General features: G+C 28.8%; 1 protein-coding gene and 1 long non-coding RNA gene across 2 annotated transcripts; both read right to left on the minus strand.

Annotated features, from left to right (window-relative positions):
- Window positions 1–4,240: 4,240 nt before the first annotated feature.
- Window positions 4,241–15,516, minus strand: LOC142328365 (uncharacterized). The gene is made up of 4 exons (XM_075372072.1): window positions 15,391–15,516; window positions 12,738–12,963; window positions 9,024–9,221; window positions 4,241–4,564 (listed from the first exon to the last, which is right to left on the minus strand). The coding sequence occupies exons 1-4, from the start codon at window positions 15,480–15,482 to the stop codon at window positions 4,280–4,282; spliced, it is 801 nt and encodes a 266-aa protein (XP_075228187.1). The 5' UTR covers window positions 15,483–15,516; the 3' UTR covers window positions 4,241–4,279.
- Window positions 15,517–15,537: 21 nt separating this feature from the next.
- On the minus strand, window positions 15,538–21,265 carry LOC142327971 (uncharacterized). The gene is made up of 3 exons (XR_012757133.1): window positions 21,180–21,265; window positions 18,709–18,844; window positions 15,538–15,555 (listed from the first exon to the last, which is right to left on the minus strand). It is a non-coding gene; the product is annotated as an uncharacterized LOC142327971 (long non-coding RNA).
- Window positions 21,266–27,167: the final 5,902 nt, after the last annotated feature.

Genomic DNA, 27,167 nt, shown 5'->3' on the forward strand with positions numbered 1-27,167 from the left:
TCGCTTATAAATCTCAGAATCGGTCAATTGAAACTTCCAAATGAGTTTTTGTTGAAAATTCCATATAATGTTATGGACTTTTTTAATTACATAAAAAATAAAAAGGTAAAATTTTTAAATTAAAATTTTGAAACAAAAACAAGAATGCTGCTTTGAAATTCCCTATATAATTTTTAAAAATGTTGTAAATTTATTTGATATTTTTATAATTTTAAAATTTGTGAGGGTTGAACATTCAACAGTGAGAATGGATTAATAACAACAAGTCATACAATTACTATGTGGATGTGACCACATTTCCTGTATGGCCACAGTTAACAGTGCCCATTTTAACATGGTTAACCACGTAAAAAACCATACATTAAATAAAAATTTTATGGGAATCAGTTTCTTAACATCAATTAAAGCGTACTCCAAATAAATCAAGTTTGGTTTATAACAACATGGAAAAACGGGAACACAAGCATAAAGCTGCAGACTACTACTGTACTACCACGATAACAGGAAAAAGAAATCTGGGTAACCAAGGAAACAATGTAGGGAATATGAGAATACCACAAAAAGCCTCAAGTTTATCCTACAAATAAAAGAATACACTTAAGTAGAAAAATGAATAATAAGGAATATTCATCAACACATTTACTGATTTTTGTGGCAACTATATGAAATTTTTTCTTAAGTATCTGGGGTAGTCCAATTATATAAAGATGAAGAAGAAATGAGGCAACAAAATCTTACTTCTCACACGTAGGAGGAATCAAAAAACTTATTCTTATGAAAGATCCTTGATAAAATTTAGCAGATTATTCACCTTTTGAAATTAAAAGTAAATCAAAATAAAATGTGTACAAAGAATTTTATAGCAAATTTCTTGTTTATAAAAAAGGAAAAATGTAGCTACAACATCTAAGTATCTGTAATATGTTTCCTTTTATTTGATTTTTATATTTACACAAATAGTAGAAAAAATTCTCAATTTGTTTCAGTAACAAATCTCATGCTTAATGAAAAGAAAAATAAGTTTTCTACATGTAAAACAAAAGATTTAGGCTGATTTTTAGAAAGAAATGTTCTAATATTTAACAATTCCATATTTTAATGCCTCAAAAAAAGTAACACATAATATGAGTCATGACTACTGTCCGTTTAAAAATTAAGTACTTTTCATGTTTAACAAAAAAGTCAGTGACATTATATTAACTTACTATTTTATTTTTATTTTTTAGCAAACTTAATCAACTATTACTCTGAGAAATGTAACTTTTGATTTCATCATCTTCTTCTGCTGTTTTATTTTCGTTCACAATTTGATCATTATCTCATTTTGTTTCTTTCTTCTGTCCAAATGTATCCTGATTTCTTTTAGGTTTTCTTATCCCTAAAAATTTGTTACTTTTTTAAAAGTTTTCCTATTCAGTATTTCTTCAATTTTATTTCCTTTCTTCCAGGTTTTGTTTGACATCTGTTTTCCATTTTGGTTTAGTTTTTTTTAGCGGTCAAAGATTCTTTTTATCAACCTTTATGGAATCATTCTAATGTAGTACCTATAAAAACAGATTCTCTTTTTCCTTACCGTATCTGATAATTTTTCTGTTTCCTTATAAGTTTGATGACTTTCCTGAGTTTTTCATTCATCTTCAATTTTTCTTAATTCAAGAATCCTTCTTTCTTTTTTCCATTTCTTCCAGAACCTTATTCAAAGTCAGGCATGCAGCTGCGTAGACTTTATAATATGAGAGTTGTAATGCCAAATTTTGGATTGAATTTTGGATATAATGTTAACCTCTTTCTTGTGTAAACTGAAGCAACAGATCTTTAGAATCTTCTGGAATCTTATCTTCAAACCAAATTTTTCTCAACTTCTCAATCAGTTTTTCTAATATCTCCCCATCCACATTCTAGCTATTAGCATGTTTTCACTTTGATTTCTTACTTTTTTAATTTTCTTACGATATATTGAATTTCCTGCTTGTCTGAAGGATTAGCCAGGTTAGTGGAAGTAGGTTTTATCTTATCAAATTTGTATTTTGGTTCTTCAGAGTTTAGTAGATTCTGAAACTTTCGATAATTCCACAGTTTTCTTCACTGTTTAGTACAATTTCTCCATTTTATTTCTTGAAGCACAGACTTGGTGGTTGGTATTTTGAAAGTCAATTTAAAAGATTTAAAAAAGGTTTCTGGTGTTGTTTATTCTAGTCACTCTGTGTTAACTGATTTTGCCTGTACTTTTTGTATCTTACAACCTAGGCTGTTTTGCTTTCTCTGTCATCTGAGGTAATGTTCTTATTTTGCGATCAAATACTATTTTTTTCAAGTTTTAATTTATTTGTCAAGTTGATCTCCACAAACTTCATTCCAGCACCAATGATTTTTTGTTCACCTGTTTGCCATGACTTCAATTTACTGGTTCTGTGATTTTGTCTTGTAAATTCTCTGAATTTAGGTTTTTCTATTCTAACCCACTGGGTTGATCTAGTGGTAAACGCGTCTTTACAAATCAGATGATTTTGAAGTTGAAAGTTCCAGTGTTCAAGTCCTAGTAAAGACGGTTACTTTTATACGGATTTGAATACTAGATCATGGATACCAGTGTGGTATCTTTGGTGGTTGAGTTTCAATTAACCACACATCTCAGAAATAGTCGGTCTGAGACTGTACAAGACTTCACACTTCATTTACACTCATACATATCATCCTCTGAAGTAATACCTGATGGCAATTCCTGGAGGCTAAACAGGAAAAAAGAAAGGTTTTCTATTCTATTGACTAGAGTAAAGAACTTCTCTGTTTTGTTTGAGTTTTCTTCAATCTGTTCTGAGAATTATGCTCTCTTTCTGTTTTGGAATGACTTTTATGATAGACCTTGCTCATATAATGTCTCGATATTTGTGAGTTTAATTACTTTTACCTTCATTATTCTTTCCTCCATTTGTAGGAAACTGTTAAGTGATCCATTTGAAATTCTTCAAGGTTTTGGTTGGGAGATCTCCTGGATCTTCGTTTGCATACAATTTTTTTGAAATTTCTGGAAAATAACTCAAAATTGAAGACACTGTACATGCTAATCAACCTCACACCATTCTTGTCCATTCTAAAATGAGCTTGAAGGTTTTCCACAAGGTCTTTTCTTTTCTGACCTGCATTTTTAAGTCTCAAAAGTAGAATTTTAGCATTTTGTTCTAGAAATTTGTATATTTCTTGTTCAGGAAGTTTCCAGAATTCTTTGACCTTCTCTATGATTTTCTTTTGCTGGGCTGTTTGGGGTAAGGCAGTTGATCAGTGTAGTTTTTGTTTCACAACTATTGTCAGAAGAAAGAGCCTTTCAGAAGAGGAGAAGTTTTTGACTACGTTTAAATTTTTTTAACGTTAAATTCCTTTTAAAATGCTGTAATTTTCTGATTCTATTGTATTTTCATCTGTAAATACAGTTTCCAAAATTGCTATAATTAGAATTTGTTCTTCATAAAAAATTTTAGTTAGTATTTTAATTTTCCTACTTTAAGAATAGAGTTTGTGTTTAAAGTTTCAAAGAATTCTTGTGTTTTGATTAATTTAATTATTGTGTGTTTTCAAGAGGTTCCAATTTCTCTTTGCATGTGATCTGAGATCGCCAGAATCCACTGGCCTTGTTGCACCACTTATGAGATGGTGGATTTCAATTCTTGAGTTATTTTCTTATATATATTAGCAAATTTACCACCTGGCTAACTCCATTATCACAAATATCACAAGCATCTTGAGTTATTTTAAGCTGTTTTTCTTGTTTGGAAAAACAGAATTTATTCTACCTAAAGTTTACAAATAAAACTGAGTCCTAAAGATTACTCTACTCTTGTTAAGTCAGAAATTTCTTTCTTTTTCAACCCAGGATCACCATATGAAGCCATTTTGGTTCTAGTCAGAAGATACTTGAAGAAAATTTTCCTCTCTACATTTTCCATGTCAGAGAATCAGACTCAATTATAAGAAAGATCCCTTATAAAATAAAAAAAAGAACCAGGAAAGAGAGTCTTTTAAAATCTGACACTCTCACATAGTGGGAAAAGAATCTAAAAATTATAATTCTATGCTTGGCCCCTCAAGATTTAACAAATTTTTTTTTAAAATGAAACACAACACATTTATATTGTGTAAATATAAATAAATAATAATGAAAAAATAAGCAATATTAATGTAAGTTAAAAAATACAGCTAGATAACAAAAAAATACAATCACCTGTTTCTAATAGATCTCCGGCATCAGAATACAAAGAATTTCTTATTAATTGTGCAGCTTTAGCTAATAAACCAGAATAAGATGCAGGATTTCCTTTAAGAAGTTCATCACACCAAGGCTTTTTTTACACCAAGGCCTAATATCACTCTCAACATTACGTATAATATTAGGTTCTTCAATGCTCAGTTCACCAAACATTTTGCAAGCTAATTCCTTTAAATTTAAATCAGATGTTTCAGCAGCACAATCTATGATTTCATTAATTTTTTTAAAACTGTAAAGTATTTCCAGTAATTTCTTTTTAGCTTTAACAGGATCCCTTTCAGTGATGACCAAAGCTACAGATAACTAAAACATACGATTTAAAAAATAATCATACACAAGTACATAAAAATATAAAATATAATTCTAAATTCTATAACGCTTAAAATTCACTTATCAAAACCTTTCTCTTTTTATCCTACTAACATTTTCTATAAACCACATTTATCATACAATAAAAAATAAACAGCAGGAAAATGTAAACAAACATATTTTTTATGAAGCTATTTTAGCAAGTCAATAGTTAGGTGGGTTACATAACTTGGAACACAAGTGGGTTAGAATTGTTCTACAGTAGATATCTGAAGGGATCAAGCATCCCAGTAGAAGGCGACTATGTCATATAGGCCAGACTAAAGAAACATGTAAAGAAGTGAATAGGAATTAATAGTTTAGTTTTATCCATAACCAATTTATTATTAGCAGTAAAAAAAAAACAACTGCTTTATAAGAGTGATATCAGTTTTTCTATGTTCATTACAATAATAAGAGATAGTAACACAAAAAACATGAAATAGACAAAATTTTAATTGCAACTTCCTCTATTTCTATCCTGAGAAAGACTTATACAGACTAAAATAAAAAAAAATTGCACTGCAGCAATAAAATCTTTTTAATTACTGTACTAAGCTCAACAAAAAGTTCATGAAAGTGTACAAAATTGGAAAAAATATAGAAAAGTTGAAGGACTAAAGACAACCACAGCGATTCATTTCCAATTTTAAGTTAAGTTGATTGGAATAACTCTGAAAGAAAATGAATGTGAATTCATTGTAATAATGAATGCAAATTGGAATAAGAATGTGTTATTAGAATTTATATAAGTTGAATTAGAATGTTCTGAACAATTAATTAGACTTCATTATTACTAATAATAATTTATACAGAACTGATATAAATTTCCGGAATTTACGAAGTGTGTTCAAAAAGTAATGAGAATTTTGAAATTTCACTGGATGTATTAGTCAGATTCTCTGCATTTTTTCACTGTTGTATTAGTAAACACGTCTGAAAAGTATCTGTAAATTTTTAGCCATACTGGATGTTTAGTCTGTTGTAAGCTGTCAAAAGGATAACACATGTTTTGGTACAATCAAAGATTTTTTATTTTTATAGATAATTGATCAGAGAATTTGTGTTAAATTTTGCTATTAGAATGGATTAAAATGTAGCAATGTTTTAAAAATATTAAATATTACTTTTGGTGAGTCTGCTGTGAGTAAAGCAAGGGTTTATGAGTAGTATAAGCATTTCCAAGAAGATCGTGAAGACCTTCCTTCAACTCAAAATGCTTATCCTTCAACTTAAAATGCTCTTTGAAGAAGAGCGTTTGAAGAAGACAAATGCCCTGGGTGCCCCAGAACATCAACAACCGATGAAAACATGGAAAAAGTAAAAGAAATGATTATGAATCACAATCAGAGAAGTAGCTGATGATGTTGGGATATCAACTGGCTCATGCCATGAAATTTTTCAGATGTTTTGGGTATGAAACGTGACAGCAAAATTTGTTCCAAAATTGTTGAATTTTGAACCAAAACAATGGCGAATGGAAGTTGCTCAGGAGTTGCTAAATGAAGTCAACAACAATGAAGAACTACTGAAACGTGTCACAACAGGTAATGAAACATGGGTTTACAGATATCATGTCAAAACTAAGACTCAATCATTCCAGTGGAGGCTTTCTGGATCAAGACCGAAAAAAGCTCGACAAGTACGGTCGAATGTGAAGGTTATGCTCACAGTGTTCTTCGATTTTAACGGCATAGTGCATGATGAGTTCTTGTCACAAGTTCAAACAATCAACGAGTATTACATAATGCCGTTTGCATGAAGCAATCTGAAAAAAACACCCAGATGTGGCGAAACAATTCATGGCTTTTGCACCACAATAATGTGCCTGCTCACAATTCATGGTTTGTTCATCAATTTTTAGCAAAAACAACACTGTAATGATACCCCAGCCACCATATTTGCCAGACATGGCCCCGTATGACTTTTTTTCTATTTCCAAAGATAAAGAGAACCTTAAAGGGCCATCGTTTTACAAGCATAGATGAGATTGAAAGTAAATAGCTGAAAGAGCTAAACACTATTCCAAAGATTGAGTTCCAGAAGTGTTTCGGGGATTGAAAAAAGCACTGGAATAAGTATATATCTAATGGGGACTATTTTGAAGGGGATAACATTATTGTAGACAAATAAATAAAATTCTTTCCAAAAAACAAAAATTCTCGTACTTTATGAACACACCTCATACACCAGTAAGGTGATCAACAGAGCAAGTTGATTATATTTTTATCAACACAGTAGTAAGTGGATATATATTTTTAACTTATATATGTAAATTATATACACATTTTTATGACAAATTTATTTTTAAATTAAATTTCATAAAATTTTATTAAAATTAATTTTAATTCAAGCATTATTGCCAATAATTTATTTACATAAGCAATAAAGGTTAAAATTATAAAGAACATTTTGATATATAAACAATAAAATGCTTAGAGTGTAATGAAGTAATATGAGATTATATTACTTCGTTACGTATTACGTTGATGAAATATACAAATCTTTGATAAAATGTTTTAAGAGTTTAAAGTGATATTCTAGTAAAACTGTTACCAGGCAGGACCAATTTAGTCTGCCTGGTAGACTCAAGCAATTATGGGTCATAGCAGTAGAGATATTTTTATGCACGATATTTTTATTTAGTGTTTATGCACGCTTTTATTTTAACTAAATATTTTCATTACTTTTAATTTTAAAATTTAATAATTATTACATTTATTTATTGGTTATTTATTAGACATTTATATAATTCATTTTTTACTTTTCAGTGCATTTTTATATTTGTTAATATATTATATTTTTTTGTTTAAAATTCTCAATTTGATTTAATTCTTATTTTTTACTTTTTAGAGGGTTGTCTAATTTGTTTGCCTTTTTTTATTAATGTTAATATTAATATTAGTTAAATAAAAGCTTTTTTAAAAAATAATTTTTTATATGTAATCAAATATATTATTGTAATTTTTTATTTTTATTTTTTACTTTTTAGTCTTAATGAACAAAAGCTTTTCATATCAAAAAAAAAATATTCTTAATAATATTTATATCTGAATATTATTGTTTGTTCAAGCTTGTTTGGTTTTAATATTTGAAAACATTACTCAAATGTAAGACACATGATGTGAAGTTAATATAAAATTAAATATAATATTAAATATTAAATTAATATAAAAAAATTAAGTTAATATTAAATTTAATATAAAATTAAATATAAACTTGAAAAAAAAATGTTCAAGAAAAACACATTTAAACTTGTGATTTGGACAAAAGTCTCACTTGAGAACTTTACACAACTTTTTTACGCCAAATTTTCTGACTGCCATGGTTCAGGGCTTAAAATGTTCATAAACATACTCATCATCATATACTATAAACTACAGTAATATACAAATCTGCATTTGAGGCAAACAAGATAGAAATTCCCCGCCTTAAGTTGTAATATACAAAAATGAGAAAAATCTAACGTTAAATTATAAACATTAGAAAAATTTTGTCATACTAGTTTTAAATTATACACATATTAAAGAATGCTATTACTTTTTTCCTTAAAAGGTCAATTTTCTTAAAAGGTCATAATGATTCTCTAATAAGGATATTGTTAAGATGTCTTTCCAAAATATAAATCTGATCAAAAGATTTTTGATAAATGTTACAAATATTAATTTTTTTCTTTAAGTGGAAATTAATATGTGTTTTAAAATCACAACTGCAATTAAAAGACTTTTGGGAAAATTTACATACATACTTTTCCTTTTGGGATGTAAATTAATACGCAGCTTTAAATTAGAAAAATGATTAAACATCTTCTGACAGAAGTTATAAATTAATTTTTCTCTTTTGTATGAATATTAAGATGTCTCACTAAATTGTATTTAGTATTAAAAGACGTCTGACAAAAGTTACAAATATAATTTTTCTCTTTTGTATGAATATTAATATGTTTGTTTAAAGCGCTTTTATTATTAAATGACTTTTGACAAAAGGTACAAATATAATTTTTCTCCTTAGTATGAATATTTAAATGTAATTTTAAAGTAAAACTATGATGAAAAGACTTCTGACAAAAGTTATAAATATATTTTTTCTCTTTTGAATGAATATTAATATGTCTGTTTAAAGAGCTTTTGCGATTAAATGACTTTTGACAAAACTTACAAATATAATTTTTCTCTTTTTTATGAATATTAAGATGTCTCACTAAATGGGATTTACTATTAAATGACTTTTGACAGAAGTTACAAACATAATTTTCCTCTGTTGTATTAATATTATTAAGATGTCTCTTTAAAACATTTTTAAAATTAAATGACTTTTGACAAAAGTTACTATTTTTTTTCTGTTTAGTATGAATGTTAATGTGTCTCTTTAAATAACAGTTACATCTGAATCTTTCATTGCAATATTCACAAACCAATTCTTTTCCTTTTTGCTCGAGCAACTTGTTTTCACTAATATTCTCTATTAAATTTTCTATCGTTACATCACCGTATGCACAATTACATTCAATGGAGTTTTCATTTATAATTCCATCATTTAACAAATTATTTATGCTCTTATAAGTAATAAAATTCTTGGTACTTCCCTTGATGGTTCCTTTGTCCATAACAACCTGTAAATTAAGTTATTTTTTATTATAATTATAAATTAATAAAAAATTATTTTAATTACAATAACATTAATAAGTGTTATCTTTCAAAAAACCACAAAATATGTATAAAAAATTGAATAATTTAAACATATATTCATAATCAACATGGTATTGAATATTAATTAATCAGAGTTAACTTTAGTATAATAAGGAACTTTACTTATTTTATAGTATGTTTATAATCTTGAGTGAAACTTTATTATGAAATGCATGTTTTAAGAAAACCAACAAAACTAATTATTTAACAAATTTATAACAGGTCAATATATTTATTAATTCTACATTCATATTGATTACATCTACAAACCCACACATTTTATATACACGATGTCTGGGGTGAAGGTATCTAAAACTAATGGCCCTATTTAGGAAACCAGTTCTTGAAATCTCTTACAACATAAGCTCAAACGACAGGATATATCCCCAAGATTTGTTCAGTATACTCTCAGATTCAGCAGAATACACAAATGCAGACAAGCCGACTCCAATGCAACTGTCAAGATACATGCTTTGGTTAGTAGTTTCAATTAGTTATGCATGTTCAACGGCTTGTACAAACTGAATTAAATATCAATTCTCCTACATCCAAGACATCATATTCCAAACATATGACTTCAAGAGAGACTGGAAGCTTGGTTTCACAAACTGGAAATCAAAAGGTTTTTTTAATTACAAGAGACTGTGAATCAAGTAAGCAATGAGTTCACTGCCAGTCTAAGTAAGTCTATTAGGTGGTCTAGTTATGGACTGCAAATTCCTCCATTTGCAAGAATATGCATTTTTCAAATACACATTTTGAAAAGATGACAAACAATTATAGACAACAATTTAACAAAGCCTGAAAACAAGAGAACATAAAACACCCTATTTACAATTATATACTTAGAAAAACATAACATCAATAAACATAGTATGACTGGAAAACTATTTGCATTACTGACATATGCTGTAATATTGAAAAATTAGCAATGAACAAATGTCATTAACTTAGAAAAATAAACTACAGTACATCTTATTACTGGCACTGGCCTTTTCTGAATTATGAACATCATCAAACTTAACATTAAATAATTAAAGCATGTAATTCTAGTTTAGTATAGAAAAAAGGCCACGATTATATTTCAGTATAAAAAAAGAGTTAATTACAATAATCAAATTGAAAAAAGTGAACATATAAATAGAGTTTATTTTAGTAAACAAGCTTACTTGAAAATATAAAATTACAAAGAAGTCCAAAAACGTAACTTCACATCAGGAGTTATTTTCTTTAGATTAATCTAAGAGAAGTAATATGAATTCAGTTCATGAATAGATAATAATTAATCTCTGCGATTAACGAATTACATTAAACTGAATGATAGAGTCAAGTACAAATATAAACAAATTGTAATAAGTAAGCACATAAAATATGTTTGCACATGACATAATAACATAACCTTATATAAGCCACCTGGACTGCCTGTACTGAGTGCACTTAAGTGAATAAATGGGTTTTTAAACCCAACTTGAAAAACATAATGTACGATTTACTGAATGTTTCACAAATTTTACTAATAGCGTAACTGTTTACTATAATAAATAATGAAGGATTTGAACATCCCTTAATAACACACGAATATCGGTAAAAAATGAACTCGTGAAATTAAAGTGCACATATACATACAGTTATCCTTGGCGTAGTCTGTGATGGCGAATAAAAAATAACAGAGGTAACAATTTGTGATTAGAAGTTGAATAATTACGTAGCACCTCAGATATGTAGCTACGAATTTGGAGAGAATCTGCATCGATGAAAAAAGAAATCAGCAGCTGGAGAAGATTCGGCAGTTTGTAGCGATTGAAACACTTTCCGGAGAGACGTAATATACAGAATTTGAACTTAACAAAGAAACGAGGCAAAACAAACCATAGAGATCGGTGAAGTCACGAAACACTGACGAGTTGAACTACAGAATATTTCGACGGAGAAATACCACAACATTTATGAGAGTACGAAGACGAACGTATTTAAAAACATGAAGTATGAGAGAGAAAGGTCACAGTCGATCGCACATGGTGAAAGTCTGATCTACTCTGCCGAAAAAATGGCGTAAGTGAAAAGAGGGGGAAACCAAACCTAGGCAGACCTAAGAGAGTGTGTGTTGGCAACAAGAATAGTGTCTAAGTGTTAGTATGAGAACGATTAGAGAAAACGTGTGGAATTCGGGAATGAAGACATAACAAAAATAATTTACAAGCAAGCAGACCACTAAAGAATTACGTAAGGCTGATAAAATAAATTTCTGAATACGCACAAGTTGAAAAAATGACATCAGGCCAGACAAAGAGAAATAGACTTCTAGGAACTATGACAATACTGAAATTGGCTGAGAATAAAAACACTTAAGAATAATATATATATTAAGACTTATTTCAGCTTACCTAGCTTCAGTTATGTTAAACCTGAGAACCATCTGTCTAATAGCTCCTTTTAAAAATAATCTACAAAAATTCCTTTTTTTGATAAGTTAAGTTTTAACTAAATTAAGATGAGTTGCCTTGTTTTTTTTCACATCGCTATTCTTTTCTAACACTTTTGTGACTTTTGAAACAAATTCTAAGACTTTTTTGTATCTATCAGACATATCCCATTCCTTGCTTCCTCGGTCATAACCGATCACATTTTTCATCAATTCCTTAGACTGCCTGAGTGATACTCTTCCCTAGTTAGACATTTTTTTTCAGAATACTACGAGAGAAAGTTTTATTTCCACAATAACTGTTCAGTAAAAAGTATGATAAAGCATTTGTAAATTATGTACTACGCATATCCCTCCCTAAAATCGATCTATACAAATAACTAATAAAATAATTTTAAGCATCGACCTATGAGTCCACTAACAAATAATAAAAATTATTATATTTAAAAATGCTACATTTAAGAAATATTTTCAATAATTTAGATACATAATTTCATAAAACTTAATAAAACAACAAACAAAAGATTGATTTGCTCTTGTAATTTTACAAAAATAACCATGGCTTCACCAATGAAACAAATGAAGTAAGCAGTCAGGCCATAAATATTATATAGGTGTGGTGATAAGAAATATAAAATTAGTAAAACAACAAATAAATCAATAATTAATGAATGTATAAAGGTAATGTGAGTTTACTATTTTCTGTCAGTACAAATGAGTTAGTAGTGCAATTAGTAGAGTTGGGCAAACAGGTTGCACTGAACCAGTGAGTGGTGAAGAGCAGGGTTCCTTCAACACTAACCAACAGAACTTCCAAGCAGATAGACAACCTATAATAATGAGAAAATGATCTGATTCTGCCGTTAACTCCACTGACAATGGAGCTAAAAGGTTAGCTCCAAAAAAGATCTTCTGGAGAATAATTTTCATGTAATTTGAGAGAAGCTGTCATTAATTTTTTATATTAAATTGTTTAAAAAATAACTTAAATTCTAGAAATAAGAATGTAAATACTTACACCATGAGAATGAGCGTGTTCTATAACTTTTGTTATATCTTCAATATTTCCTTCAGTATCAGGATATTGAAATAATGCTCCAGCAATATCACGATTTGAAAAATCAACTTCATGTATATTTCCGGCCTCAACAGTTAAACCTAATGAATCAGCTCTTGTTTTTACTACACTTATTGTTTGGGGATGTAATGTTTTTGACAAAACTAGTTTACGTCGTTTATTGTGTCTGAAAATAAAATTAAACAAGTTTAACATAATATTCATATTATCCTAGTAATAGTCATAACTTCCTACTTTACTACAGAAGCCTCCCATTAATCAACTTCTGTAAATGACCCACCGATTTAACTGACCCTCCATAACTAATGATGTGAGATAAAAAAATATTTCATATACATCTCTGCTTACTTCATAAAAAGCAATTTCATTTTAAGAATACCCTCCTTGATTCCTTGGGATATATACTGGACAAATGGGATGAGTATCACATGTGCCAATGACATCGCTTTTTATTTTTTGCATTTGCATTTTGTTAAAGTTATCACAGTTATTTTAATACTGCATACTTCAACTAAAATGTTCATTCTTGACTACAGTTCATATAGAAACTAAATAAAAACAATAAACTAAACTTCCTTTGATAAACAACCACAAAAATAGAACACAAATTTTTAAAATATATCAGACATATACTACAAAATATGTTGTAATGCATCAAATCATCTTACATCATACAAAATTATCACTTTTCATTTATTTTCTACATTGTTTAATTACCATTCTGTGACCAAGAATTACTTCAGAAGTGAGTTTAACACATTAAATTACATTACACATTGAAATTACCATAATTTTATGCTCAAATAATTCAAACATAAGAAAAAACAAAAACTGCAATGAGAACAGTAACCAAAACTGTTACATCAGGAAAAATGTATACATTTGTATTTAAAATCCACAATTAAAAAATCTGTTAACGCACAAAAATATTTAAACAAACACGACCTCACTGGACTTTAATATTTAATAATTTAAAACTTAAGAATGATTTGAAATACACAAATATATCTGTCCGGAGCCAAGTGATATTTTTAGTGACCACATTCTTCAAATCTCAAATTCTCATTGGCTATTATTGAATCAAAAAATTTGAACGTTTTTTCACTAATTACAATATTCTATTTTCATCTAGAGTACTCCTATCTGACTGCAGCCATTTTAAAACTAAGTTTACAATTAGTAGAACAATGAAAATGCTCAATATGTGAGCAAAACATCTCTGTTAATCCAAAACAAAAAAAATTTATTAATTTATATTTTTAATATCTATAATTACACTCATGCAAATTAATTAAAACAAAATTAATTTTGTAATATAATGACTTTATTTATTTTTAGTGACAAAGCAAATAAAATAACTTGTATTAAAGTTATTTTTATAGTTAGTACAATCTCCTTTAGGTTTAATTAACATTTTAATCCTATTAAACATTGATTTAACCAAAAATTTACACTTTTGGTTACAAATCTTTTGGTTTATGAAACTATAAGTAATAAAATCATATGCTCTTTTATTGTGCAGCCCATTTTCCTGAGTTTAATTTTACAAATGGACCGCAGGTTTTCAATCAAGTCATATCTGGTGAATTCCTAGGCTAATAAGTACTTTATCTCTTTGTCCTGAAAAAATTTGATCTTTCCAAAACATGACAGAATCACTGAGAAATATACTTTGACTCCAGCTTCTACAAGATCTTTTTAAAGGTCAATTTTTTTTTTTTTTTTTTTTAATCAAAAAAGTAGTATCTCATGAAGGGATACTGTTGGGAAACTGGATAGACCAGTTTAATTATTCATTTCAATTATTTTTTCAACTATATTTAAACTCAACTTACATCTGGCAGATATATCTCATTGAGTAAAGGAAGTGTGTTTCACCTGTGTACTCAATGGCGGCCTCGGGTAAGTAGTGTGCATGAAGTGTCTGATGTGTGTGTGTGAGAAATGATTGATCGGATGTGATGTTGTGCGGTGTATGTGGTGAGATTTGTATGATCTACTGTGTTCCTGTTCTCTGTGCATAACTGGTGTATGACTGTCTGTGAGGGCGTATTACTTCCCTCCTGATGAAATGCTTCATTAGCAATACCAGGAGGTGGGTAGCCAGGAGTGGAGGTTTAATGGTAGTGTGCAAGTATACATATACACCTAATAACACCTTGCAGAACCTGTTAGCGAGCCCGACACTGCCTAGGCACCTGCAAATGGGGTTCCTCCACCTCTTAAAAAAAAAGGAAGAGCATGTTTATACAAAATAATTATAGCATCCCTTTTTATAAATAGTACATCCAATATTATAAATCTTCTACTCGCATAATAAATATTAAAAAATATAGAAAAAACTAACAATATGATAAAGAAACAAGAAAGAAAGAACTGAGTATTTACTGAACAAAGTTTTGAGACTCATAACTTTATAAATATTACTCAGCTAATATTTGGTGGAAAACCATTGAAAACAGGTTGACTAACCGTGAAATATAAAAATGTTGTACTTCTTTCAATTGATTTGCACAAAGGTATATTAAATTATTGCTTACATCATGGGTATATTGTTTTACTTCTTAAAATTTATGTTTAATAAAATTATTACCTATGAGATAATCCCATAGCTTCTGCAGCAGCTGTACTTTCATCTAACAAAGAAGCATTAGCTACTTCCATACCAGTTAACTCACAAACCATTGTTTGATAATTCAAAAGACCTTCTAATCTTCCTTGTGCAAGATCTGGTTGATCAGGTGTATACTGTGTTGTCCTAAAAAAAAAAAAATTATTAAACACCTTACAGATATTTCAAATAAAATATTACACATATTACAGATAGTTCAAATAAAATAACAAAGAATTTCATTTTGGCTCACAGCAACCTGCAGTAACTCTTCAATTATCTGAAATTCTCTAAAGTAACTTTCACTTTCAGTGAACTTGAAAATATCATAATATTAATAACTATCGTGAAATAAAAGACATAAGAATAAAGGATCAAAAAGTAGGTTTGTTTCTGCATTCAGAAAAACATTTTTCATTCTATTTTCTTAAAGTTTTTTTTAAAATTCATGATTTTCTTTTTTAATGATAAAATGAACAAAATTTTCAAGCTCTAGTGTAGGTTTTTTTTGAGATGACTGACATCAAGTGGTATAATGTGATGTAGTCCCAATAATTTTTTAAATATTTAATCAGTCATTACTAACACGCAGTTAATGTGGTTAATGTGTTAATGGTTATTGCATGTGTGGTTAATTTGTTACTGAACTACACAATGCAATTCCTATTTCATAATTGTTGATTCAACTGACAACTGGTTTTGTGAGAAGTTTGATCAATCTAGGTTTTTTAAATTTAGCTAATAAAACATAATATCTTTATTTTTTACCTGTTTTAAGAGGCACAAGTCTTAAATTTTTAAATAAAGTGTACTACATTGTTTTTTGAAATAATTCTATTATAAAACTGACAGGATTTAAGTCAGTCAAATTTAAAACTCTTATCAGAGTAAATAATAAGACTTGAATAAATTAGTCACTGGGATAAATAAAAAGATTTTCATATAATAATTTAATTTCATACATTTCAAAAACATACAGAATTCGCGTACATTTTTTTCTTCTTTATCTTTACAAAAAAAAAAAAAAAATGAATACAATGTAGGAATATTGATTAGTAACATCTATATCAAAAAATTTATGCTGAAAATAGCATTTTTTCAGTCAAGGGTGAAGATGTTGGAGAAACCTCTTCCTAGATCTATCTAGTAAAATATATTTTGGTTAAACTACTTCAGATCATGAATTTCAAAACTCTCTACTCTTACTTCTCCTACAACTATCCTGTTCAACAATAATCCTGTCTTTTAACTTTTTCATAGTTAAAAGAAACCACTACAGTAAAAGCAACTACATCTGAATCACTAATATAACAGCAATACTAACCCCTTGGTTTTCTGTTTTTGTAAGGTAATATGGAACGGAGCACAAGTATGTCGGAAGATGTTTTACCCTCATATTTGTTGCAGGCCCTGGACTTCTATCCCTTGCTGCTGTTTCTTTCTAATTAGTTGGCATGTAGTTAATTTTAATAACAGGTATTAAAATTATTACAGGTATAAAATTATTTGTTTTTAAACTGGATGGAATTTTGTATTGCGTTCTGATCTTATTAGATTGTGTAAGTTTGAAAATTTTGACTACGGTTATCCTTGGGAGAATTGCTAAATTTTTGCATCCTTTCTTCCTCTGTTCTCTGAAGGCCTTGGCAGTATCTTTTGGTCTAGCAGGGATGCACCTGACGGGGCCTTAGTTTATGAAGGGGATAACACACTCTCTTTAAGTGAGTTGCAAAGAAATGCTGAGGCAGTCACCTTTCTTGTATACAGACTGAGATGAAGAAGAGAAACTGGATTTTATCAATGTTTCTTCTTCATCTTTTTCCATTAACTCTGGTTTCAGGAGATGAATTTCTTGCTTCTTAAGTCTCTTCTTCTTTTGTTTACCTGACTTACTGAGTTCAATGGTTGTAATTATTTACAACTGGTAACATTATAACCGCTTCCTCATCTGATCATTATTGCCCGCCCTTATCCCTTTTTTCTTTTCTGTTTAGTCTCCGGAATCACCACAAGGTATTACTTCAGAAGATGAATGAGGATGATATGTATGAATGTAAATGAAATGAAGTCTTGTACAATCTCAGATCAACCATTTCTGAGATGAAACCTAACTCCCAAAGAGTACCGATATCCAAAATCTAGTATTCAAAATCTCGGTATAAAAGTAATTGCCCCTATCCCTGACCTTTGTTTATTTCACTTCTTAAAATTATTACATTTTTATATGTGATATGGTTGATGATAGCAACACCTCTCAGTCTTAAAACATTTGTTTGTCTTTTTCATTATTTAAAATAAAACATTTTAATCTTCAAGTCCCAGCAATGCAGTTATGAATGAAATTTTCTTCTATTTCATAACGTTTGAGTATGTTAATAAGCAATTCTTTTCTGAAAATTAAGAATATCAAGTTTATTATTAATGTCGGTCGACATGCTTATTGTGTCGACAAGATTACTGGCAAATATTGGTTCTACGTTGATGTGGAAAGCTTTTATAATATTCATTATATCTTAGAATGAAATTGTACCCTGTTTGACTGATGTAGAAAATTGTGTGGTTTGAACAATTCAGTTTACATACTACAGAATAGTGAAATATTCCAGGTTGTTTCTTTTCTGTGTAAAATTGTTTATTTTGTCTGATCAATGTTTGAAAAGCCACACTGCATCCAGATTTTTTTTAATTTATAAGCTATTTTCTCCGATTCTTTATGTTTTATATATATTAATATGATGTATTTTTTGTTTCACTTACCTTTTTTAGTATTTTTATTAATTTTGTATAAGACTATCGATGAGTGTGCTGTTACACGGAATGAGAATCTGGGTGTTAGACATTCTGTAGTGAAGAGTCCTTATGTGCTCTTTAGGGGACATGAGTAGATTATACTTAAGCAGATAGTTTATGAGGCTGATTACTTAAGATGTTGTGGATGAGCATGTTAATTATCTATTGTTCTTGGTGTATTCTGAAAGTATGTTTTTGTTTATTCTTTTGTTAGGTAAGGTCAAAATTATTTTTTATTATCTTTAAAGTTTAATTTGTGGCATTTTCTTAAAGTATTTTAATAGTAATTCACAATGCTTCGTGTTATCTTAGGGATCATTGACTTATATGTTTCAGGAAATTATTTTACGGCCATATTTGTTGTAAGAAGTTATTTTTGTTCTATACTTTGAAAAAAGATTTCTACTATAATTCTGCATTATACAGGTTTGTAATAAAAGAAAAATAACAAGTACTGATTAAAAAAATAAGAAAACCATGAACATTTAATACAGAGATAAATTGACTTACCAGCCTGGATTTTCAAAAATATTTCTCATTATAGTATGCGGGACGCAACAATTATGGTATCCCATACCAATATATGACCGCCATACTTGGTTAAGTTCTGCAATTTTTCTAATTTTTTTTATAAGTTCATATTCACCTGTAAATTTAAATATGAATAATAATTTTTAAATTAATCCCATAAAGTTAAGTACAAAGCACTTTATATCCATCCCCAATAAATGTTCTTTGTGCACCTCCCTAAATCGAATTAATCTGCAAATGAATTAATTCATTTGCAGATTAAATATAATTAATTTTTAAGATATAAACCACCTATATGCATCCAATCCATCTCTGCTGATTGGTCAGAACCATTTCAAGGTCAGTTGTTTTTTAACAAGTATTTTATATATTTGAAAGTTGCACTTTATTAATTATTCTTTTACAATACTTTATAAACAATTATTTCAATTCATCACGTAATATATATTTCACATTGCAAATGCCACAATACATAAGATATACAAATAGATAAAATAAATCACACATTTAAAACAAGAATTAGTTCATCAGTACTAAGTGTCAATTAAGAAGTAATCTACAAAACTTTCCAATATCCTGATACTGCAATCAGGGTATTGCAGGAATTGCCCCTCTCTACAAAGAAAAGAATTAAACTAACTGTTTAAGCATTATGAACTTTTATTTGGGAGTTATTCAAGTATTACAAAGAGTCCTTAACTATAAGAAAAGACCAACAAACTGTTTTCAATTTGGATTAGGAATTTTCGATTTAATGTGCTGGGTAGAAAATAGTAATGGTCACCTCAAATTTGCACGATCAAGGGTAAAATTTATGTTATTCTGTGTGTTAGATGACAACATATTCAAGGATAGTCGCATATAACAATATAATAACATTGATAGCCCGTTAACCAGTTCTGTTCCCTATAATTAAATTATGCTACATAAATTCTGTGAGAATGGGAGTTCAAAGAATCAAAGGGATTCTGTAAACTTAAATTTAATAATATTAATTTTATTATTGATAAATTAAAAAGATAAATTTAAAATTTTCAGGTATTTTCTATATTTACTTGAATTTTAAGACATTCTCAGGATACCCTACTTATCCTGGGAGGATGTAGGATTTTAGTGAGGCATTTCATTTATGTCACAAAATTTAAGACATTATTCAGATATGAACTGCAACCTGCTATATCTCAAGATATCCCCTCAACATTCTGTATATCTCAATTCACACATTGCACTTGTGGAACAAGTTTTGAGTTCCAGAGACATTATGTGTTGCATCAACAGAAGTATAAAAAATATTGATTCATCAAAAAACAAACAAAAATATGATGGGATAAAATTCAAATAAACTGCAAGATTTTCACAATTTTATAACTTTAAAATATTTTAATAATATCTATAGTAGTAGCAAGATCACAAAGCAAAGTAATAGCAGTAACTGATGGCTTGAAATCTTTTACACTAAATCAGCTCTGCACATTTATGTTAAAAGTCCTGATCGGTGTTGGTGAAATTTTTATTTGCTTTTGTTTGTTTGTGCTTTTATATTTTGTTTTACAATTCTTTTTAATTGAAAGTACGGTTACAAAACTTTCTTAGCTGTAATTAATTCCACCACCTTGTTCAATTTTCATTAAAATTTAACATCATCGATATTACGTATATGCAGGTTATCATATGAAATTTCATGAATGTATGTTAGACACATTATGGTAGATAAATGCCAACACCCAAACAAATACACACCTACAGAATTTTACCCTTTTTTTTTTAACTCAAAACAATCAGAAATTAAAGAAGTTAGATCCCCAAAATTTTGACTAATTGCAATACTAATGCTTATTATATTTTGTTAGGTCTCTAAAACATAAAGCCCAATAAAGAATTTTCATATCATTTTATGATTAACTAAAAATGAAACAGATACATTTTACAATAAAATGTTAATTGGAATATCTCTTTTTTATATATATATGTCATGAAAATGATATGAAAATAAGTTGTCATCCAAATTATCTTTGAACCAGATCTGTTTGTCAACTAAATTAATGTTATTTGTTTAAAAATAACATTATTATATATATATATATATATATATATATATATATATGTATGATTGAATGTATGAATGTATGCATGTATGTATGTGTGTGTGTGTGTGTGTGTGTGTGTGTGTGTGTGTGTGTGTGTGTGTGTGTGTGTGTGTGTGTGCGCGTGTGTGTGTGTGTGCGTGTGCGTGTGCGTGTGCGTGTGCGTGTGCGCGCGCGTGTGTGTGTGTGTGTGTGTGTGTGATTACATCTTATTTACGTGGTTTTAAAAAAAAATTACCACTAATAATTTTAATTGAAATCATAGTGCAACAATGACAGCAGCACTTTTGCTGAAAACATTTGTGTTGTCAAAAGGATTTAAATAAAATTCTTAAAAAATACATAAAGCCATTAAAAATGTATTACCTAAAGGCTCATCCAAATGTAATGGTCTTCTCAGATTTATATTATCAGGAACCGCCTTACTGCTTAATTCATCCAATGACTAAAAAATAATAAACCACAAATCAATATATTCTATTTCATAGTGCAATTTATTCATAAAGTTTAAATTACAAACTAAATTAATTCAGACTGATATAGACTCAATATCTGTCATAAAAATTTAGTACACACAAAGGAAATAGAAAATAATTTTGGATATGAACATCAAAAAAAATTGAAAAGAAACTTCAGTTAGGAATTTACAGAAAACCACCAGGAGAATGCAACAACATGATCAAGAAAACATCATTAGCAAAGTAATGAACACCATTATATTAGTATGCTATTGAAAAGTAGTACATACAATAAAAGCCCTAACATAAATAAAAAGATAAAAGAAATGACCAAATATGTGATTTTAAGTTAATTTAATTCATCTTTTTGCAAGGATGAATTTGGATAAAATGTTTATCAGTTAATGAAACAGTCGTATTTTAGCCATATATTACTATACAGACAAAATAGACAGACATTAAGAATATGACTTTAATACTGAGAAACTCTATTTGCAGTCATTACCGAATAATTTTTGTTAATCTATTTTTTTTTAATATTTTGCCGTTATTTTTAATATATACGAGTATGTATACAGAGTGGTGCACGAAATTATCTAACATTTGGTTTTGTTAAAAAATATTTATTTGAATCGCGATACAGAAAAGTAAAATACAATGTGTTTAGTATATACCTGGAGATTATGTTCTGCTTATCATATGTTCAATATGACCACCATCACATCTAGCAAATTCATCAACATGAACTCCTACATTGTTAGTAACTCGACGACAAATATCCTCAGTTATCTCATTGCACGCCTCGATGATCGGGACCCACAGTTCCATCACTGTACAAGGATGTTTAGGAAAATTTTTTTCCTTCTTTAATCCCCAAAGAAAATAATCACACGGATTCAAATCAGGACTGTTCGGGGGCAGTTCTATTCGCACACAAAACGATTACGAAATCGGTTTGAAATGACATTTGCGTTAAAAGTTTCATGCAAAAAGTCTAAACCAACATTAGCTGTGAGTGGTCTGGCTCCATCCTGCATGAATAGAGTTGCTGTACGTCCTGATTTTTTGAGACTGTCACTTGTTTTATCCTCAACGTCCTGGTGTCCCGAGAAGGATTTTCAGGATATTAAATTATCCCGGTTTGGTAAATAATGTAAACATTATTTTTCGGAAGACAAATTTCACTCTAATTTAGGGAAATTTTATGCGTTGAGGGTTGACAACTTCTGACCTGCGCGCCTGCCTGCAGACAGCAGATGTCAAACCAAAACAAAAGCCAAATCAAGGTTAGTCACTTCACTGCTCACAGACAGTCTGTGTCATTACTGTTATTTTGGAGTTTAGGCTATTTCATTGTGCACATATTTAAGTTGCTGCATGTTAGTGTAGCGTTTGCATGTACAATGTCAAAATGAAAATGTCATTTCAGAGAACAATATTCTAAGGTGAACTTTTATTAAAAAGGAGAAGAATGAAGAAGAAGCATATTGTTCTTTCTGCAACAAGTTCATCTCAGTAAGTCACGGCATTAGAGCTGATCTGTTAAACCATTTAAAAACAAACATAAAAATAGCATGTACGGTGTGAATTCTTCTAAGATGATTGGCGAATTTTTTTGTGAAAAAGGATTCGAAAGAAGAAATAATCATAGCTACTGCTGATCTTACAGCAGGTACCATATGTTGTAAAATAGCATCTCGCTCTTTTAAATCAGTTGATTATTCAAATAAGTTAAATCCGAATATTTATCCCGACTCTAAGGTTGCAGTAAAACAATAAACAGCACGCACTAAAGCTACTCATTTATCAGTTACATGCTTTCTTCACATTCAGTTAGTACTTGGGTTTCAGAATTAGAAGAAATTCCATATTATGAAGTTTCAACTGATGCTAGTGACCATAAAGCAGAAAAATATTTCCTGTTGTTCAATATTTTAAAGAAGATGATTATATTACCAGTAAAATAATAAAGGTTTCATCACTGAAAGATAACAGTTCAGATACCATAACCATCTACTGCTTAACAAGCAAGCCTAGTTGAAGTAAACCTCCCTTTAGATAAATATTCGTCATTTTGTGGTGATAACACAAAGGCTAATTTTGGAGGTGCGAACCACAAAGGGGTAAACAACATTTTCCACAAACTGCAAGGTAATTTGCAGAAAGACATAGAGGGGATTGGATGCCCTGCACACACATTGCACAATACAGTTTCTTGTGCAGCTGATGTCCTTGCAATGGATTTTGACACAGTAGCTGTCAAACTGTTCAACTACTTCTCTACACAAGCAGAACTGAAGTTTCTGTGAGTTTGTTGATATAACTTACAAACAGTTGCTTTACCACTCAAGAACAAGATGGGTATCTCTTACGCCTGCAGTTGAATGAATTTTAAGTTTACAGGAAGCTTTGAAGGTGTAGTTACTCAATCAGGAAAAATCCCCTAAAATACGCATGGACTTTTTCTCAACCACACTAAGTGAGGCTTATATGTGATTTCTCTACAAGCAGCTGTCTTTATTTCATAAAAAAAAAATAAAAACAATTGAATCTTCAAATATTCAATTATTGAGGTTAAATCAATTCTCGACAAAACTTTGAAGGCTCTTAAAGAACAAAAAGAATCTCTCTTTATTGCGTTTAAAATTAAGCAAATAATTGTTAAAGAGAAAGAAAGTGATAAGATGTTTAATGGGGAATGTAAGGAATTTTTCCAGACAGCTTATGGTTAATTGGATAAGTGGAGTGAGTCCCTTCAGCACTTATCCACCTTTAACTGGATAATGCTAAGCCAATCCCTAATTGGGATCAAATAGAAAAAAATCAGACATATTTTACCTCAAAAACATTTCTTTCCCAAAAAGTGAGGTTTATGATCAGTTTCTTTGCCTAAAGAGCACGGTTACAGTTTTAATGGACAAACAGCACGACGAAGGAGAGCCTAAATGGGAGAATTTAAACTCAAGTGAAAAGTAGATTAGGTGCTTTGAGAGTATGGATAAGCATCAGTATTCTCACTTGTTGAAAATGTTCCAATACTTATTTTTAATACCAGCTCACATGCAAACGTGGAGAGAATTTTTTCAGTGATGTCATCTCAGTGGACTAATGAGCCAACGGCCTTTCAGTGAAACAGTTTAAAGCTTACTAATTTGTCTGTATTACTTCAACAAAACCTGTGTTGAATGTTATAATTATGGGAAAAATCAACCAGATCTTATAAAAGCTGCGAACTCATCTGATAAATATGAATGTGCACTGGTACTCATACTTCTTTAGACTTAACTATGAACTTAAGAAGTATCCTGAGTTTTTAAATGAGCAACATTATAAACATCAGCAGTATCTCCAGTGAAGATGATGCTACTATTTTGCTCTGAAAGGACCTTTGGAAGAAATATTTTCAGTATTTTAAAAATAACTTTTATTAATTTCTAACAAAATATTAATCTTTCCAACAAACCAAACAAATTGTTTTTATACGTAATAAGTGTGTAAGCAAAAAGTATAAAAAGTGCAATTTATTAGATTTGAAAAGTTCTCTCAGATTTTAACAAATGATCTATTTTTTAAGATACCAAAGTAAGCAGAAACAGGTAAACAATCTGAATGTAAGTTTAATATCTCTGCAGTAAACTTTTTAATTTATAGAAGATTAGAACAAAAGAAAGATGAACCCGAATTGGTTTCTGGAAAAGCACGGGAACAAAATGCAAATTTAGTCTACCGATTAATTTTAGAAGGTTAGCTTGTATAAATCTGAATGTGACATTTATAATCTTAAAAAAAATTATTTAAAATGAAATAAAATGTTCAAGAATGATGGGATTAAAATATGAAATATAAACAGTTATATAAGTTGTATAAGAATCCAATAATTATAATAAAAGTAGAAAAGGTAAAGTAAGGAATGAGTCATAAATGAACCCTATTTTATTTACTTTTTAATTTTTATATGGAAGAACCATTAAAAGAATTTTTCTTGGAGACAGACCCTTAACTCTTATCAATAGACAGAGACTAAAAATTCACTGTACTAAGTCACTTTATCTGAAGTTTAGAATGAGTTAAAAGAAATGAATGACTCGAAATCATTAGAGAAAGTCAAATGAAAAATAAGTTTTATTAAACTATCATTAAAAGTAACTAAAACAATGAGAAATCAAATATTAAGATAGGGGAACACAATCTTTTTTTCAGATGTAAGGTTGGATAACAAATAAAATATCAAAAGCAGCCTGGAATATATTAGGAGAGCTTAAACACAAAAGAAGAAATTTTCCAGCATCAAAATACAAATACTGTTATTAGAAAGAAATTCTTAAATATATTTATTGTATACTATATTATGACAATTAATACTAACAATAGAGAAATTATAAAAAGAAAAATTAGAAACTACAGTGAATGTTACGTATGAGGAGAAATTTGAAAACTGTTTTCTTCTGTTAGATAAAATAAGATTTAAATTATGAGTTGCATATAAGAAAATTTAAATTATGAGTTACATATAAGAAGATTAAATTTTTATGTAATATACAATATAACAATATATACAATACAATACAATATATATATACAATACAATATATAAAATATAACAATACAAGAAAATAATCAACTTGCTCTAAAACCTAATGAATCAAGCATAGAAGTCTGATCTTGTTCTCTTGGTCCAATATGTCTAGATGGAAATCCTTCAGATTTTGGTATCAATTCATCAAGTTTCGATCTACTATAAAATTTCATACAATTAGAAAATGTTCTATTAATGCAAAGACTTTTAAATAATACACTCCTATTAATTACATTTTTATTATATAAAACAGAATGTAATCGTAATTGTTTAAAATTTATTTTGTTTGTCATATTGTTTAGCATTTTTTTAAATAAAAATCACCCACTTTATTAAATTAGATAATATTTAATTCAGAAAATTAAAACGAATATTAAGTAAAATATAATCAAATAATAACTAGTAATAAAGCAAACCTGAATTACAATAATTAAATTAGAACTAGTACTCAAATATTTCTAACATAACTACTGTTATTTTATACATTTATAATTATATATTATTATCATACTGATAGTTCAAAAGGTTAATATTAAAAAAAAACTACTGATATTAGTCAATTTAAAATACTATAACTGCTGTTTAATCTTTTTTTCATCTAATTTACGTGGTTAAAAATATTGTAAAAAAAAATAATTCACCACTAAACCTCAAACTTTGTACGTGAGAGTATGGAATAGACATTTTTTAGTGTATGAAAAATACCACGCCTGACCAGGGGATTCAAACCTAGGACCTTCTGAATGAAAGACTGAGATGCTACAACTTCTCCATGGAGATCAGTGAACCAATATTTTAATTCACATATATGTAAATAATGCATCATTTTATACAAAAAGAAAAAATATATATATATTTTTTAATGTACTGGATTTTTAGCAGTTTACAACCATTATATGTTTATGTTCAAAAGTAAAATAATATATTACATATTCAAAAAGGAAAGCTTTAAAAAAACTGGCTCAGTTGTGGTGAGATTACTAAAAGGTAAAATAGCAATAAAAAATAAGGGCTATAATTCGAAATAAATGATAAAATAAAACTTTTATGCAGAAGTTGTACTGTGCACAAAAACAATAAAACTATTCCTATTTCAATTTTTTTTTTTTTTCTTCTTTTGATAAGCTCACACTAAATTAAAAATAAATAATCATAAAAATTTACTACTAACTCCTTGTTTAAAGCTGACTTGCAAAATTTTAAATTTAATGAAAAATTTAACAGATATATATATTTAGTGCATTTTTTATGATGATGTTTTTTTATGTTTATCAGATTTGAAATTTTTAGTTATTTTATTTTAATTAAATAAGCCTATAA

Source organism: Lycorma delicatula, chromosome 7 (genome assembly GCF_047948215.1).
Source record: "Lycorma delicatula isolate Av1 chromosome 7, ASM4794821v1, whole genome shotgun sequence".
In the NCBI taxonomy this organism is placed as follows: domain Eukaryota; kingdom Metazoa; phylum Arthropoda; class Insecta; order Hemiptera; family Fulgoridae; genus Lycorma; species Lycorma delicatula.